Source organism: Myotis davidii, unplaced genomic scaffold (assembly GCF_000327345.1).
Source record: "Myotis davidii unplaced genomic scaffold, ASM32734v1 scaffold116, whole genome shotgun sequence".
Classification (NCBI taxonomy): domain Eukaryota; kingdom Metazoa; phylum Chordata; class Mammalia; order Chiroptera; family Vespertilionidae; genus Myotis; species Myotis davidii.
Genome location: NW_006290632.1, coordinates 760,995 through 779,782, shown reverse-complemented (window position 1 = coordinate 779,782; position 18,788 = coordinate 760,995). Strand labels below are relative to the sequence as shown.

The following is an 18,788-nucleotide window of genomic DNA, read 5'->3' as shown; positions in this document are numbered from 1 at the left end:
ATGAATGGATTAGAAAACTGTGGTACATCTACACAATGGAATACTATGCTGCTGTAAAAAAGAAGGAATTCTTATCATTTGCAACAGCATGGATGGAACTGTAGAGCATTATGCTAAGTGATTAAGCCAGTCAATGAAGGAAAAATACCACATGATCTCACTCATTCATGGATAATAGAGACCATTTTAAACTTTTGAACAATAATAGATACAGAGGCACAGCTGCCTCAAACAGATTGTCAAACTGCAGCGGGAAGGCCGGGAGGGTGGGGGGCAGGAGGGAGGTGGGTAAGAGATCAACCGAAGGACTTGTATGCATGCATATTAGCATAACCAGTGGACATAAGACACTGGGGGGTAGGGGAGGCCAGGGGATTGTCAAGGGCGGGGGAAAAAAAGAGACATATGTAATACTCTTTGTAATACTTTAAGCAATAATAATAATAAAAAAAGAACTACAGGCTGTATAAAAACTAGTGCAGATTGGGGCTGAGTGACACACAGGCTGCTGGAGACCTAGCTGTTCCTCTTAAAAGGCTAACACCATGAACTGAACTTACAAACTCTCGCTTCCTCTAAGCTTCAGTGCTGGGCGAGGCTCTGGGGGACCCAGACACATACAAGGAGAAACTGAACTGTCTGGCATCTGGGTCGGAACTCAGGGGTGGCTTTCTTCCAGATGGAGGTGTTCACAGTGGTCATTGTTCCCGTGCTGGGACTGCCCCATTGCAGGGCTGACTGGCAGCCATTTCTGTCTGCTCCACCCTGGTGATTTCCTGAGACCCTGCCCTACCCGATTTACAACCCCACCCAAACTGAATACAGTGGCTTTTGCATATGAATGGTCTGTCCTTTCTCAGGCTAAAAACCTGTCAAACAAGCTGCAGCTGGGTCAGGGAGCCCCAAAACTATCAATAAAAGCCCCAAGATCCAGCACCAGCACCAGCCTGGAACCCAAAGAGGACCACACCAAGACACATCACAATTAAAATGCCAAGAGCAAAAGACAAAGAGAGAATCTTAAAAGCAGCAAGGGAAAAGCAGTTAGTTACCTACAAGGGAGTGCCCATACACTGTCAGCTGATTTTTCAACAGAAACTTTGCTGGCCAGAAGGGAGTGGCAAGAAATATTCAAAGTGATGAATAACAAGAACCTACAACCAAGATTACTCTACTCAGCAAAGCTATCATTTAGAATTGAAAGTTAGATAAAGAGCTTCACAGACAAGAAAAAACTAAAGGAATTCATCACCACCAAACCAATATTATATGAAATGTTGAAGGGTATTCTTTCAGAAGAGGAAGACGAAGAGAAAGGTAAAGATTAAAAATATGAACAACAAAGTGACAACAAATACATATCTATCAACAATTGAATCTAAAATTCAAGCGAATTCAAAATCTGATGAACAGAATAAACTGGCGTATGGAATAGAATCAGTGGCATGAAAACAGAACAGTCTGACGATTCTCAAAGGGGCTTTGGGGGTGTGGGAAGAGATTAGACAAAGATCTTATATGCATGTATGCATTACCTATGGACAAAGACAATAGGGTGGTGAGAGCCTGGGGCGGGGTGGGAACCGGGTGGAGGGGACCTATGGGGGGAAAAAAGAGGAACATCTGTAATAATCTGAACAATAAAGATTACAGAAAAAGACTATAATTAATAAAAAAGGAAAAGAAAAGATAAGCACTATAAAAACTTTGTTTTCTTGGCGGGGGGGAGGAAGGTATTAAGATAAAAAGACAAAAATCTCCATTCTTCTGAGTAGACTTCCTTTCTGAAACCTCAAATAATAGAAACGTTTCCAAGTATTTGAAAGTGAATTTAAATCTTTCAACAAACCATAATTTCTTTCAAACAAATTAGCTTTTTTGTAAGGAAGGTAAATGTATGCTACTAAACTTGACTTTGCTAATATTTTATGAAATAATTAGATAGATGGGAGAGATGCTGAATTTTGATGGTGCCCCTTAGTGAGCAAATTTTCATTTGTTTTTCTGAATGCTGCCCCCACACCTGGCACAGGTAATCACATTGACTTCCCAGCATGGCCACATCCGGCCCAATGGATTCTCAGAGGTTTTGTCTAAAGGGACCATTCCACTTCCAGAACACACTGCCCTGAGGCCTGATTGAAAGGAGGTCAGTGCTGGCCAGAATCTCCCTGGACCCCCTGTGGTGGGATAATTGATGTGCAACAGCCCCTACAGAGGTGGAGTCGCCAAGGTGATGGATGAATACAAGCATATTATTCACATGTACATGTGCTAATCTAAAGGTCCCAGTGCATAAACCAGGACTTAAGAATATTATGTGGATTTAGAACAATCCCAGAAGGACTCCAATTCCATTAAAAATTTGTTTGGCAGCCTGGGGCAGATCTATTCCAACTCACATGCTTCGTGCATTTGAAAGGAGGAACCAAACTGCTTTTAAAGTAAATTTAATAAATTTTCTAATATCAAGTCATTAACATCCTGTCTAGTCATATAGCCTTCATATTTGAAATGGTAATGTTAACCTGTGGAATTTTTTTAACCTTTCTAATATCTGAGTTAGCATTTTTATTTTCCCTGTGTTTTGGCCATAGGAGATGAATTACTTCCTGCCAAGAGACGAAAGCATTTCTTTCTGTCCCCTCTATAGGTGTTTTTCTTGTTACAAACATACCATACAAGACTCAGAAAGCTCTGTGACCAGAGTCCATTTTGGTTTGAAATAGGAGAGAAAATAATTTTTAAAAATAAGTTTTTATTGATTTTTAGAGAGAGAAAAATGGAAAAGGATAGAGAGATAGAAATATCGATGAGAGAGGAACATCATCAATCATCTGCCTTCCCCATGCACCCCTACTGGGGATGGAGCCTACAACCCGGGCATGTGCCCTGACCAGGAATTGGTCCCTGGGTCGATGCTCAACCAGGCCACACTGGCCGGACTAGAGGAAATAATTTAATTTGCAGACATTCTCAGTTACTGTTTAATGAGTTATAATATAATTTGCTGTCTGTGATGGTTGTAACACTGCTTTTACAAATGCATTTGTTCATTTAGCAGATATCTGTAGTAACTGCTGTCATGATCAAGGCTGAGTGTCATAGGAGACACCCAAGGGACACAAGCTCTCCCTCAAGTAGGTGATAGTCACGGGGGAATTGTTCAGTGAAAGGTGGATGGGGAGAAATTCAACATCTCTAGGAACACCTGAGCTTCTTATACCACATGCTCTTAGGTCTCAAAGGAAGATGTGTATGACTCCCCGCAAATGAACAAACCACCCTCACATATAATGTGTTTCTTTGATCTTCACAACAGCCTTCAGTAGAGATGACAGGCATCTTTCTGGCTAATGTAAAGATCTGTTTCAGGCCTAACACTTTTACCTTAATATCATTTATATCAGATAAATTGTTTCAAGATTCCAAAATTCCATGTAACACTATGGGTAAGTAGGATCTGCACTGGGGTTCACACAGGGAGAGAGTTGGTAGGTGACAGCCCTGGCTCATGTGAGTGCACTTTAGCCTGAGCATGGACCCTCAGAGGGCAAGGCCAGTCTGCAAACCCTCTCAGTGCTTAGCATAGCACCACCCTCAATGGGAAGTATTTAATAAATGCAGTGTTTCCCTGGCATTCTAATTTAAAACATTCATTACATCCTAAAAAGAATACTAAATAAAGTGTGATAAGTTAGTCCAAAATAATAAATTAGCACCAACAATTTTCAAAATGATCAGAGCTGCTGAATATTATGGCCTAGGAGTCCATAAACTGAATCAGGCAAAAAGCATATTCCCAGGTGCTTTGAATAGTTGAGGGATCCTTGTAAACTGAAAAGGGAAGACTACACTCTGCGCCTCCTCGAGACACAGAAGTAGAGCTCTATGAGTGAGAAACCTGGTCCAGGACTTCTCACATACACAAAACAAGCCTCCTTCCCCACACATCCACCTCCCAAACGCCTGCCTGCTTCAGATTCCCAACAGAACTTTCCATTCCCAGGCCACCAAAGGGGGTGAGGCAAGGCTAGGAGCTGAGTATTTCTAATCCCCCAAAGAGAAGTAATGCTTCCTACTGAACTCTCAGCTACTTTTCTTAAACTAATGGGAAACTAAGAGGGACAAGCAAAGGGAGCCTCACAGCTCCGAGGTCCCGCCCTGCTTAGTGAGGCTGGGGAGGCCGCAGCCAGACTCACACAGCTCAGGCTTTTTTTTAATTTAAAATCTTTACTGTTTAAAGTATTACAGGAGTCTCCTTTTTCCCCCATTGACTTCCCCCCAGCCACCCCCACCCCTCAGCACGTGCCCTCACCACCACTGGAGTGTCCATTGGTTATGCTTTGGTTGATCTCTTACCCCCTCACCCCCACCTGCCCTCATAGATTGGACAGTCTGTTCGATGCTTCTATGACTCTGGTTCTATTTTGGTTCCTCAGTTTATGTTGTTCACTATATATTCCACAAATGAGTGAGATCATGTGATATTTATCTTTCTCTGACTGGCTTATTTCGCTTAGCATAATGCTCCGGTTTCTCTTCAGACCTTAAAAATCTTTCGCCTTTTACAGCTCAGGCGTTTGAGGTCTGACGAGGGCCTCCCTGTCGCAGAGTGGCACAGCCTCATGGCAGCTGCTGGTCTTGTGAGACAACCTGCTCGGGCCAGACTTGCCTATCATCTCAGCAGAGAAAGAGAGGCAGGAAGAGGCGGGTAGCAGGACGTAGGAGAAAGGAAAGCCTGTTTTAACTCCAAGGAATGAAAAATGGGGCAGAGTTGGAGATAGGAGGGCAAGCAAAATAAAAACAGATGCATGTATTTAAGGAACCTTACTTGTATGGCTAAATACTGTGAGAAGTATAGTGTTTTTCTTTTCATACAAATGAAAGCTATTTAATAAAAAATATGATATAACATGAAGATCTAAATGCAGGAAAATTTCTGTCCTGAGATTTTGTTAACTAGGCACATTGTCAGTTTAACCCAATCTGCTTTTGTAAGTACGTAGGGTCATGAAAATAGGGGGAAATTTTCAAGCACTGCCTGCAGGATTTTGGTGCTTCCCGCCACCTTGTGCTACCCACCTCAAATTGCAGGTGCCAATCCCAAAATGAACAACAAAATTCTGGAAGATGGGCTTAAAAGTTGCCCTGATAAACACAAACTCAAAACTCTGTACACACACACACACACACACACACGGACCTTAAATCACTTCCTAGTACAGCAAAAGCTGTCCCTAAAGTATGACAGACTCATTACATGCGAGCTTTGACTTGCTGCTGTAGACAAGACACAATTGGGCCCAAGAAAAGACTTTGACTCAGCTAGTGTTAAAATAACCTGGATGCTCACTGCAGTATTGTTTACAAAAGCGTAAATAAGGAGGCAGCTTAAATGGCCATCATCATGGGAACGACTACATAAGCTAAGGCACATCCACACGATAAAATATTAAGAAGATGCTAAAACAGCCATGGGCAAACTATGGCCCGCGGGCCGGATCCGGCCCGTTTGAAATGAATAAAACTAAAAAAAAAAAAAGACCGTACCCTTTTATGTAATGATGTTTGCTTTGAATTTATATTAGTTCACACAAACACTCCATCCATGCTTTTGTTCCGGCCCTCCGGTCCAGTTTAAGAACCCATTGTGGCCCTCGAGTCAAAAAGTCTGCCCACCCCTATGCTAAAATGTGCAGATCATAGTGTACTAACAGAATGATATCTGAGATATGTTTAGATATGAGGACAAGTCATTGAAAAGTATATATAATATGAATTAAAAATCCTTAAATTTATGCACTTTTACATAAAAAGATCCAAAAGGATATAGAACAACTGGTTTATGTTGGTTACACAAGGGAGGGTACGCTTTTCACTTTGAATTTTATGCTCTTTTATACAGTTTGAATTTTTTCCAGTGAAAAAATTTTATGTTTTTCTTTAACTAAGTCCCATAATTACCGAAGCAGTTGTGTAAAGTTTGCTCTACCTTCAGCACAAGCCCCCATGGTCACTAAGCTCTTGTAGCATCTGCTGCGTCTTTTTTATGTAAATCCTGCTTGCATGGTTCCCATGCCCTGGTTTCACACACCCCTAGAAGGGCCCTGGAGCATCAGTCCCACTCCACACACAGGCAGAGAAGCTTTCAGCCCATTTCTACACCCTCAGATACATTCAAGTCTTGGTCAGATCTGCCAGCTATGGGACAGCAGGTCTTCCTGTACTGTTCTCAAGGACATTAGTAGCCTCGGTGGAAGCCAGGGGAGGAGAAACAGAAGTTGGTAGTGCATCAGAAAGAGATCTAGCCCTAACCGGATTGGCTCAATGGATAGAGCGTTGGCCTGTGGACTGAAGGGCCCCAGGTTCAATTCCAGTCAAGGGCATGTACCTTGGTTGTGGGCACATCCCCAGTAGGAGGTGTGTAGGAGGCAGCTGATTGATGTTTCTCACTCATTGATGTTTCTAGCTCTCTATCCCTCTCCCTTCTTCTCTGTAAAAAATCAATAAAATATATTTTTTTTAAAAAGAGAACTAACCAAAGAACTTGTATGCATATATGCATAGCCCATGGACAAAAACAATAGTCTGGTGAAAACCTGGGGAGTGGGGAAGGAAGTCAATGGAGAAAAAAGGGGGATATCTGTAATACTTTCAACAATAAAGATAAATTTAAAAAGGGAGACCTGTTGCTATGTCTCTCCAATCTATGCCTCTCTATCTCAGCTATTTCCTCTACTCTATTCTTATCTCCTGCCCACCTACCTGTGACACACACCCTCTCCATTTCTTTCACTGCTCAGACATCAAATCCACTCATTCAAGAATAGTTTCCCCAATCTTAGGCTTGTGGCACCCCTGATAAGTAAGCAAACTCCTGAGAGCATCCTGGTCTTTGCAGTACTGGAATCCAGGATGCTTTTGCCAGGGGCAGAGACCTGTTACATGCTTCTCAGCCTGGCCTTCAGGTCTGCCTAATGCTAGATTCCTCAAAGCACTAAGATATTCATGTTCTTTTGGAACCAAATTCCCAAAATAGTTTCTCTTAAAAGTATTTTTTATTCACACCATACACAAGGAAGTCATTTCCTTAATATATATTTTAAAAAAGCTCCGATAAATCCTGAAGCAAAATGCCAACAACCCAACAGAAAAATAGGCTAAGAATATGAGCAGGTGGTTCTCAGAAAATACAAATGACTCCTAAAAATATGAAGAGGTGTTCAACTCCCCTTAAAACACACAAAGTACAAACTAAACTACAATGAGATGGCATTTGTACCTATCACGAGAACAAACCTCAATCAGTGTGATAACAATCTCCAATGGCAAGATGTGCAGTAATCGCATTCTTGTGCATGCTGAGTATAAACTGGTACAATCTCTCTTAAGGACAATTTGGCAATACATGGAAATATTAACTGTGTATAATCTTTCACTGATAATCTTCATATGTAAGGTATTTATTCTAAGGATATAATTCTACTATGCAAGATGGTGAATATCCAAGGATAGTCACTGGGACACTGTGTGTAATTGAAAAAGATGCAAACAACCTAAGTTTTTCTCAATAGAGGACTGGTCAAATAAGTTATGGCATATTCATAAACAGAACGCTCTGCAGCCACTCAAAAGAATGATGCAGTTCTACACTGATTCTGAATTACTGATAATGTAAATTGAGGAAACAAAGTTAAGTACAATATGCATTTGTTTTTAAATACTCAAAATAGCTCTGAAAGGATATGAAGAAACAAGAAACAATGGTTGCCTGCCGAGAGGAGAATTTGTAACTGAGGGGATAAAGGTGGAAGGCTTACTTTTGACTTTCTACATTTTTATACTCTCCTTATTTACCTTTATAATTGTGTGTTATAGTTAAAAATAATAGTAAAAAATACATTTAAAGAAACTCATATCCTTCTAATGCTATACTCAGACCATTTTCCATTGTGTCCATAGTTATTCTCTCATGGACTTCATCTAGTGAATCTATGCTGAGTTGACCCTAACCTCATGGAATTAGTGACTGATTCATGTCACTCCCTTGTTTTAAAATCAAACCAAACCTCCAGTGAGTTTCCATTGCCCCCAGGAACAGTTCAGTTCATTACAAAAACAATCTCCTTTACCACCCAGTCCCAACCTGCCAAACTCCAACTCAGTCTCAGCCACACCAGATGGCTCTCCACGCCTCCCTCACTTGCTCATACAATTTCCTTCCATCTCCTCTCCTTCCCTGTCTATCCAACATACAATATATGGCCTGTGAGGTGTACATCAAATTATCTCTATGAGCTTTCCCTTCCCTCCAAGAAGAACCAATAAAACTTTTTTCTCTATGCTCTGAACAGTACTTCGCTTATGCTACAAGAAGTTTACTGCTCAAAATTGCATTACATTAATCATGTATGTGTCTATAGATAAATACATTTAATTTATGGTCATCTTTCCTAGATCAGAAATCCTTGGAAGATAGAAACCTAACTCATTCATCATGTATTCCTAGCACTGAAATAACTCATGGGTGCTTAATATACATGAACTCATTGTCACCATTTTCCCCACATTCTCTCATTTATCAAATTGAATTAAGAATGTTGTTTTACCAAGGCTATTTCTATGTGTTTGGTTAATGGTTGTCCAACATGGCCTATGCAGATTTATCTCCCAACTTTAAGCCCAGCACTGTGGTTGGTTCCTTTTCCTAATCCTTGCATAGCTCTCTGGTGTCCATTTGGCTTTGGTTTCTCCTGCCGGATACTTTCATTAGCTATAGATTTAAGAAAACCCTTTTGGCTTGTTTTCCAACATTGATTGCATATGATGTGGTGCCCATTTGGTGGATTGAACATACGTAAGAACTATTTGGAAAATCAGAGTTATCTTCTCAGGAGCAAAGGGACATGAACTGAAATCTCAACTGGGAGAAGTTGCTGTCCTGCTCTGCTGGGATGTGAGGACGATCTGGATGTGACATCACCCCATTGATCACCAGGGTTGATTCAGCTGATCTGGCTGGGTAGGCAGGTGTCCCCCTCCTCCCTCACCAATCCATGTGCCATGTGCGCCCCTCCCAAAGCTGTGCCCTGATTGAAGAAGACGACCTTCCTCCCAGAAGAGAAGACTGGTCTTTGGTCAAGGGTACATGAGTAGCAGCACTCCCCTGCTAGAACCTCCAAATGAGCTCTTAAGTCCTCTAACTCTGAAGACTATAAATCCTCTTAAGGGGAAATAATATCTAAATAGTCTGCCAAGAACTACTTATGATGCTTCTACTCAAATTCAGTTCTTGCTGACTTTTGCCTCTTTAGCCAATAAAAACAAGTGTGAGGGAAACAATTAAAATTTCTATCAACAGGTAAGTGGATACACATATTGTGGTACATCTATGCAATGGAATATTACTCAGCAGTAAAAACGAATGAATTAAAACATGCAATAAGAGAGCTGGGTGAAAGAAACCAGACTCCCCCTAATGCCCCCCCCCCAAAACCAGAGAGTACATATTGTTTGGTTCCATTTGTGTAAAGTCCCAGAAAGTATAAACGAATATAATAGTGACAGGAAGCAGATCTGATTGCCCAGGGAGGGGAGAAAGGCCAGCCGGAAGGGAGGGAAGAATTTCAAAGGACCATGGGAAGTTTTTGGAGGTGATGGGCATGTTCACGGTCTTGATTGTGGTGATGGTTTTGTGGGGCTATACATTTGTCAGTTTGTGGGAATATGTAAAATGGTATACTTTAAATTATACCTTAATATAGCTATTTTTAAAAGGTGGACAGAGGTGAGGAAGAAGGCAGTCCATAAGAACATATATATACACAATGCTATTTGAAAAGTGGTTTTCAAAGAAGAGGAATGTTCAATAAGTTCAATACTCACAAAATACCTTTCTAGAATGACATTTTCCTGAAAATGTCATTTTCTAGGAAGATAGGAATTGTATCTTTGAAAGGAGCAGCCAGGTTGCAGGCAGATGATTAATTATCATGGAAAATCATTGATGTATCATCGCAATTTCACAGTACTTCTTACAGTTAAAATAAAGCTCCTTCACATCTCTCATACAGGTATTGTGAAGCTTTAATTGATTTGTATTGGTAAAAACCCTTGGTAACTGTCATGGAAAATAATTGAATTAAGTATCAAAATATAAATGTACAACTTTTGGTATTGTTTTTATTTTTTATTTTTCTTTATAATGAACATTGCAGGGTGCCAACTATTCTAACATATTACTAAGCCAAAGAAAATGCTGAACTCAGGGGCTGGTACATGTTTTGGTTTAATGTAAATTATAGAATCTATAGAGATGTTGAAAGAAACTCATGTAGCTATCTGTGAATACTGAATACTCTTGCAAATACCCCTTCCCCACTCATTAAGGAGCAGTAATGACTTATGCAGGGTGAAGTAAGGAATATAAATATGTAGGCTTAGTTCTATACATACTTTCTTTATGGTAATGTAGGTACTCTTTTTATCTTCCTTTGAGAAGGATAACTTAATATTAGCTCAGCAACATAGTAAGGAAATACAATAAAAAATATAAATTATACTATTAATCAGAAGACAATGTAGGGACACAGAGTAACTCGTAGTCTAAAGATGTTTAAACCACAGGCTGTATCTCGAGTAACGGACACAGCATGCAGCATAGCAATGATTCAGTCATTGTTCTTAAGTATTGCTCAGTGGCAATCCATGCCCACTAGGTCTTCAGTAACTGTTAGCATCATTCATAACTTCAGAAGTGAAATTCAAGACTACGGCCAACCTTGGTGCACAGACCTGGACACCATACTCCCTCACTATTTGCACAGTGAAGGTAGAGCAGCTGTTTCTATGTTGTCTATAGTCAAACCAGTACAATCAGACATGGCCATGGAGAAAACTGGTTCAAGGAAGTGTTGATCTTAAGGCCGAAACAAGTTCATTCTTTAAGAGACAGTTTAAGAAGGACTCTTTGCTGTGAGTCTAATGGAGAGATCCAGAGCCCAGAGGATAACGGCTTCCATATTTTGGATGAGAATATCACTCTGAGGCCAGGAAGAATGTCTGCAAGCCATTAAGGGCAGCTGTACAGAGTGCTGCTATTTATAGGACTAGAATACAGTAGTTACAAGCCACGTGTAGAAATTTAAATGTAAGTTAATTAGAATTAAAAATTCATTTCCCCAGTTGCTGTAGCCACATTTCATGTGCTCAGGAGATAAATGTGGGTAGTGGCTCCCATACTGAACAATGCAATATGAAATATCCATCACTGCAGAAAGTTCTGGGGGATAGTGTTGGGCTAGAATGAGGCAGAGGCCAACACAGGGATGCCAAGTAGGAATAGAAATTTGTAATACAGACTTCAGAACAGAACATTGGTTATAAAAAGGCCATGTCACTCAATTCCCAAAGAGAAGGGAGAGCTTGGTTCCCACCCTCTTAACCTGGCTTTCAATGAAAAGAGTTGAGGCACTCTTTATGTCCCCATGCCCTCTGGGACCTCAAAAACTAAACCTGTGTTTCCCATAAAATATTAAGTCAAGAGAAATTAAGACAGCACACTTAATGTGAAATAAAGTTCATATACTCCTGTTTAAACACAGATTAGAATTTCTGTCAGAACAATGCCAGTGAAAAGTTGACATTCTAATTAATATAATTTACATTATAAAGCACTGAATATCTTTATCTTGCTATTATGAAATGCCCTCTTTAAAAAAAAAAATCAATGCTCATCTCAACAGGGAATTGAGTATTAAGGGCAGTATTTTAAAATCCATGTACAAGAGAGGTGTTTAAGGTTACTGGCATTTTTTTCTTTTTCTTTTTTTCTTTTTTGCTCAATCCCTCCACACACCCCAACATCCCCTCCCCCACCAGCGCTATCTGCCTGCTCTCTATCTATGAGTCTGTCTCTATTTAGCTTGTTAGTTCAGTTTGTTCATTAAATTCCACATGAGTGAAATCATATGGTACTTGTCTTTCTCCCACTGGCTTATTTCACTGAGCATAATAATCTCCAGGTCCATCCATGCTGTCGCAAAGGGTAAAAGTTTCTTCCTTTTTATGAACAAGTAGTATTTCATTGTATAAATGTACCATGGCTGTGTTATCCACTCATCTACTGTTGGACAGGTTACTGGCATTTTTACATGCCATCAACCCAGGTCTCTAAAAAGGGAAACAATACACTCAACCTCTATCACACAGTCTTGTCTTTCTTTATCATCCACGATACTGTTTGCATGCAGCAATAGGATTTTGAGACTGTTTTTCTTGCAATGATATAAAACACTACAAAATGCAAGCACCAAAAACCTCACCATCTTCTTCTCCTCTTTCTCATTCTCTCACTAACACAGGGAGCAGTCCTGAAACCCTGCGACCTGTCACACATATAGGACTCTCACACAATGCTTATTCAATCCATATTCTGAGTGTGTAAGAGGGGCAGAAAATCTACCCCACAGTTGGGTACCCAAGGATTTGTGTTCATTGCCTTTGTCAATTTTATGCTATCGGTGAAAGGAATAAAGATGAGATCCTTAAAGCTTGAATTTTCATTTCCTATGACAACGTGCTTTTTCTTCATGCTTTATCACACTCCACTACTTGGTAGCCACCCCTTCATAATTGATATCGGCCATTCGAAGCATTCAGTGAAAGCCTCATGAGGTTCATCAAACGTCCCCCAGTCTATAATTCTTGCTCCTAACATATTCAGAAGCATATTCATCCAAGTGTTTCCCACTTCCCCTCCATGCTTTTCCCTCTGCACAGGGACGAGTGTAATGACAGTTGTATTAATTATATGCTGAAAACCCACATAGCAGCAAAAATGATGGAGATCATCGTTTTAAATATTTTATTAAAATAACCCAGTGTAGAACAGATAAAGTAGACCCTCTTGATAATGAGAGGTTCATTAATTTTACAAGAATTCTAGAAAGCTTAGAATGGTCATCAAAATTATCTCTTTCATTTATATTTTTTTAAGAAGGGGAAAACCTTCAATCGTTGCTTTAGGGAGTGAGGGCCTAATAAAATTTTCTAAGGTATTTTTAAAGTGATTACTTATCTTTCTGGAAAATGTTTTTTTAAAATAGCTTGAAATATGGAGGGTTTAGATTTTATAGGTTTATTTGAAATGCCTATCAATTTTCAGTTGCTGCAGTTTACCCCATTAAAACTTGGTTTCATTAGCATATAATGACTTCTGGTAAATAAAACTGATATCTTCCATAAACAAACAAGCAGTGCCTCAAAATCCTTTCATTACTAGCAGCAAAAGCAAAACAATCTTGCCTACCAGGTGTGTCTCCAGGTACAGTTTAAGGCCATCCGTCTCTGCTTTAGGGGGTGTCCAATTCTCAGTGGTTTCCATGGCTTCATTTAACCACTGAATGAATTCATCCAGCTTGTCTACAAACCCCTTGTGACAAAAGAGAAAAAAAGAAAGAAAAAAGGAAAGAACAAGAAAAGCGTTAGTTCGTTATTTTTTAAAGCCAATCTTAAAAATTCCAAACCTTATGGATGGCAAAATAGATAACACTGCATTTCCATCCTAGTTCCACACTGTAGAACAGATTTTCCAGTATTCCTGGCACTAAAATCTATCAAAATGGAAAGAAGGTGTCCCTTACTCCCTCTCAGTTTTTTCCTAGGAAAACTTTTCTGAGAAATTTGGATTGGTCTCCAGGGTGTCATTGTAAAGATGAGCTAAAATTATCAAAACATTTCTGGTGTCCGACAAGCTCCCCTCACCAAAAAATAAGTCACGTCTGCTAGGAACACTCATGGGCTTTGGGGGATAAAAACATTTCTGTGAAGATGGCATTCTTTACTCAGAAGCCTACAGAGTTGAGTTACCTTAACTGAATTAGAAATCTATTTTTAAGTCACATAGGTGTTTTAAGGGGCTTGGATGAGCTCTAATGACAGCCCAAATGTCTGTGACTGAGTCTGAGTTCCAAGAAACAAGGAAGAGCAGAAAAGGAGGGGCCAATGAACAAATGTAAACATCTGCTCTGGGTGTGTCCCAGACAGCACAAATCACAATAATCTTGCAATTTTTAAAAGAGTGGTTATAAAAATTTATTGACCATTTAAAAGAACACATCTGTAGAAATGGAAATTATTTTGAAAGCACAGCCATGAACCTAAGGCAAGGAAATGAGGTTGGGTGCTTGCTTCCCATGTCTAAGTAAACAGCACCACCTGGAGGTGTAAAAGAGCAAAGACAGGTTTTGACATTTGTGCTCATGGAAATGGTTTGGGATGTTCACTTCCCTATTAAACTTAACCTGTTTTTCTGTGGTGTGTTGGTTTTTTGTGTGTGTGTGTGGTGTGTTTTTTTTTAGAATTGCCTTTTGATTAATTTTGAATAATATTTTTAATTCCTAATAGGATATCCTGATACTGAAGTAATAGTTGAAGATTCATTTTTTTATCACAGTTCTCAGAAGCCACATTTTATAATTAAGGTTTCTAGATATAGTTTAAGGCTCATAACCCTTTAATGCAAACAATTGATTGGCCTCAAAGTAATTGTTAGAAAAGAGCAAATAGCATTGAGAAGAGTAGTAAAGAGTAAGGTAGACTAATAACACTCAGAAACACATCCCTGTCTGTCAAAAGGGGACACAGCAGAGATGTGGACCTGGTGGCCCAGGGAGTCAGATCTGACTGTCCAGCCACTCTCTGGTGTGGTGTGCTGTCATCCTGTTAAGTCCATCATTCCATGTGGTAGTGTACCATGTGTTTTCCCATGATCCTAAATGCTATCCAAATTTTCCTTTTGAAAACATCCACACTATGGCAAGTGTCACAGGACAATCACACCCATCCTTTTAATAAATCTCTAATTTTCTCATAGTGCAGCTTTTTCTAAGTGCTAAGAATCCATGCCAAGTAATTAGTTTTGCCCTTTCTCATATACTTAGTTTGTTAAAAATTAAGTCCTAATTATTGATTCTCTCATAATTAAATTCTGATAAAAATTAAGATCACCTTTGCTGGCCAAATGGACTTATAGCAATATCATCTGCAAGATTTAATCCTGGGTGAGGATTAATAAAACAAAACAAAACAAGAATACCCATTATTTCACTTATTTTCCTACCTAGTTCTCTCCTACAACAATGCTGTGAATAAATATAGATTGTGGTGAGATTCCTAATCTTAACCTGTCATGAGAGTGTGGTTATTTCCAAGACTCAGATGTAAATTTAATATAATCTAATCCTCAAATGTATGTTAACCAGCTGAGGGCTGGCAAGGCTGTCATGTGTAGCAGGAATAAAAGAAGAGCCTTCTTGCACCAGATAGAAGACCAGGTAACAACGATATAATACAAAAGGAGATCTGATCTCTGACTTATAGAGTTGAAAGCCTACGCATAGTTTTTTATAGAATTACATAATTTTCAGGCCAAACTGAAATTCAATACTATTTCTCTAACAGGGGAATGGGGACACATACAACAGGAAGTAGACACTGTGTTGCCACCACAAGTCTGTGAAGTGGTACTGATTGTGGTCCTTTTACAGATGAGGAAACTGAGGGTCAAAGAATGTGAGTGATTTGCCCTGGTGGCAGAGTTGGGACTCCAGAATCTGTTCCTCTCACAGCAGAAACAGTGCTCCTGGAGACACGTTATCCCGCCCAGATGAAGGAGAAGCAACATTTCCTCTAGTCCCACAGTTTTGACACTGAGGTTACAATGATCTATGCTCTGAGTTCTTCCTCCTTCACATTCACTATTTTCTGTTCATTCTTCTGAAAAGGGATTTGTGATCAGGCTAAGATGCTTGACAAGAAACATATACTTAGGGTAAGGGTAAGAGGAGAACGATTTCTTTTTAGCAAGCAAAATTCACTGCAAACTTCTTTTCAAATTTACAGAAAATGTAAACCAAAAATTTAAGGCCGTTACATGCTTGAACGAATCTCAATTACAGATGAGTTTGGCTCAGTTTAATCACAGAGATGGCCCTTGGTTCTCACAAAGTAGTTCACCCAATCACCTAAACTGCTCATTTATTTTGATGTTTGCTGTCCGGCTATGTGGTGTGTGGTGTGTGTGTGTGTGTGTGTGTGTGTGTGTGTTCACCCCTCAAAAGGATTCATACTTCTCAGTAGATAGAGCGATGATGTCTGACCTAGTTATGATCAAGTTAGCTGCCTTCAGACAGGAACCTGCTGAAAAGCATCAAAAAAGTGAACTATTTTCACTATAGTTATGAAGAAAATTGGTCAGCCTCTGCTGTTGAATCTTTTAAACCATAAAAAGTATTTACTCCTTTCTTAGTGTTCCAAGATTAAAGGAGTCTGTGAGTTATCTCATCTGAACAATTCCAGCTGAAATAGTAAGTAATCTTCATACAATATTCACTATGTGCCAGGACCTTTCAGTGTATTTTACAAACAATAGATCATGTGGGTCTCATACAGATGCTTTGAGGTGAGTGCTATTGTTATCCCCATGTTATAGATTATAAGACTGAGGCCCTGAGAGGTGAGATCTACCCAATGCCTTACTACTCGAAGGTGGTGGACTCAATCCTGAATCTAGAGAGCACCACTGGCACCATATGAAATCATGAAAGGCCATTTGATCTAACAATTTGTTTAAGTCCCTGGAAGAAATTGGAAGGTGAAAAAATTTAAACGAGTGATTCTGTGAGGAGCTGGAGAGGGTATATCAAAAGAAAAAGAAATGTTAATTGTGAACCAGTATGAATAATGTAAAGAGAACCATTGCTACAACCAGACAAAACTGAATTTGATTCCAGGATTCATCACTCTCTTACTAACAGTGTAAGCTAAGTGACGTACTTAATGTCTCTGAACCTCAGTTTCTTCACCTGTAAGACAGGGACAGTAATATTCATCTTGGGTTTTATGAGCACTTCAAGAGAAAATATACTTTAAGGCCTGGTAAAAGCCAAGGTTTGATAAGTGATTTTAAAAAGCCTTCCCAATCAACAAATTCCAATTTGATCTTTTATTTAATTCACTCAAGCTGTGGTACATTCACACAATGGAATACTACTTGGCCATAAAAAGAAAGAACTCTAGCCCAGCCAGTGTTGCTCAGTGATTGAGCAGTAACATATAAACCAGGAGGTCATGCTTCAATTCCTGGTCGGGGCACATGCCCAGGTTGTGTGCTCAATCCCCAGTAGGAGGTGTGCAGGAGGCAGCAGATCAATGATTCTCTCTCATCGTTGATGTTTCTATCTCTCTCCCTCGCCCTTTCTCACTGAAATCAATAAAAAGTATATATATATATGAACTCTAACCCTTTGCAACAGCATGGATGGATCTGGAGGGTATTATGCTAAGTGAAATAAGCCAAGCAGAAATCAGAAAAAGACAAGTACCATATGATCTCACTTATATGTGGAATCTAATGAACAAAATAAACTAACAAACAAAATAGAAATAGACTTATAGATACAAAGAACAGATTGATAGCTGTCAGAGGAGAGGGAGGTTGGGGGGCTGGGTGAAAAAAATGAAGGGATTAAAAATAATAATAATAAAAACTCATAGACACAGATAACAGTATGATGATTACCAGAGGGAAGGGGAGGTGAGGGGGGTAGAAGAGGGTAAAGGGGAGCTAAATGGTAATGAAAGGAGACTTGACTTGAGGTGGTGAACACACAATACAATATACAGATGATGTATTATAGAACTGTACACTTGAAATCTAGATAATTGTAGTAACCAACATCATCCCAGTAAATTCAATTAAAAATAAATGAAACATTTTGATTATTCACTACTCTTTCAGCACTGTGCTACCATCAGTAAATCAACACACAAGTGCTTGCTAGGGGGAAAGGGAACCCTAGGCACTGCTGGTGGGAGTGCAGGCTGGAACTGCCACTGTGGAAAACAGTATGGAGCTTCCTCAAAAAATTAAAAATGGAGCTGCACTATGACCCAGTGATCCCACTTCTGGGAATATTTCCTAAGAATTCCAGAAACACCAATTCAAAAGAATTTATGCATCCCTGTGTTCATAGCAGCATTATTTACAATAGTCAAGATCTGGAAACAGCCCAAATGCCCATTGGTAGATGAATGGATAAAGAGACTGCGGTACATTTACACAATGGAATATGCCGTGGCTGTAAAAAGGAAGGAAATCATATCTTTTGTGACAGCATAGATGGACCAGGATAGGACTATGCTAAGTGAAATAAGGCAGTCAGAGAAAGACATAAAAATACCATATGACCTCATGCTAATGAACAAAATAAACTGACAAACAAAATAGAAACAGAGGCATAGATACATAGAACAGATAGAGAACTGTCAGCTACATGGAACAGACAGAGAACTGTCAGAGAACTGGGTGAAAGAAGGTGAAGAGATTAGCCAAAGAACGTATATGCATAACCCATAGATACAGATAGCAGTGTGGTGATGGACAGAGGAAAAGGAGGAGGCAGGGGCTGGGTGGAGGCGGGCAAAGGTGTGTGCATGTATGGGTGAAGGGTTGGGAAGGGGATATCTGTAATGGTGTAAACAATAAAATTAAGAAAAAAAATTAATTAATTAAAAGATAAAAAGAACTCCATTTAAAAGCAAAATTACGTATTCAGGTTATATATATATATACTAGGGGCCCGGTGCACGAAATTCGTGCACTGGGTGTGTGTGTGTGGGGGGGGTGTCCCTCAGCCCAGCCTGCCCCCTCTCACATACTGGGAACCCTCAGGCATTGACCCCCATCACCCTCCAATCGCAGGATCGGCCCCTTGCCCAGGCCT

The 18,788-nt window shown here is 39.7% G+C and overlaps 1 protein-coding gene across 2 annotated transcripts in view; it reads right to left on the bottom strand.

Annotated features, from left to right (window-relative positions):
* Positions 1-18,788, bottom strand: part of AKAP6 (A-kinase anchoring protein 6) — a 493,527-nt gene that overhangs the window by 236,726 nt on the left and 238,013 nt on the right. For both annotated transcript variants that reach the window (XM_006763650.2, XM_006763654.2), the window contains exon 5: positions 13,313-13,435. In XM_006763650.2, the coding sequence (XP_006763713.1) occupies positions 13,313-13,435 (123 nt within the window). The remainder of the gene's footprint in view (positions 1-13,312; positions 13,436-18,788) is intronic.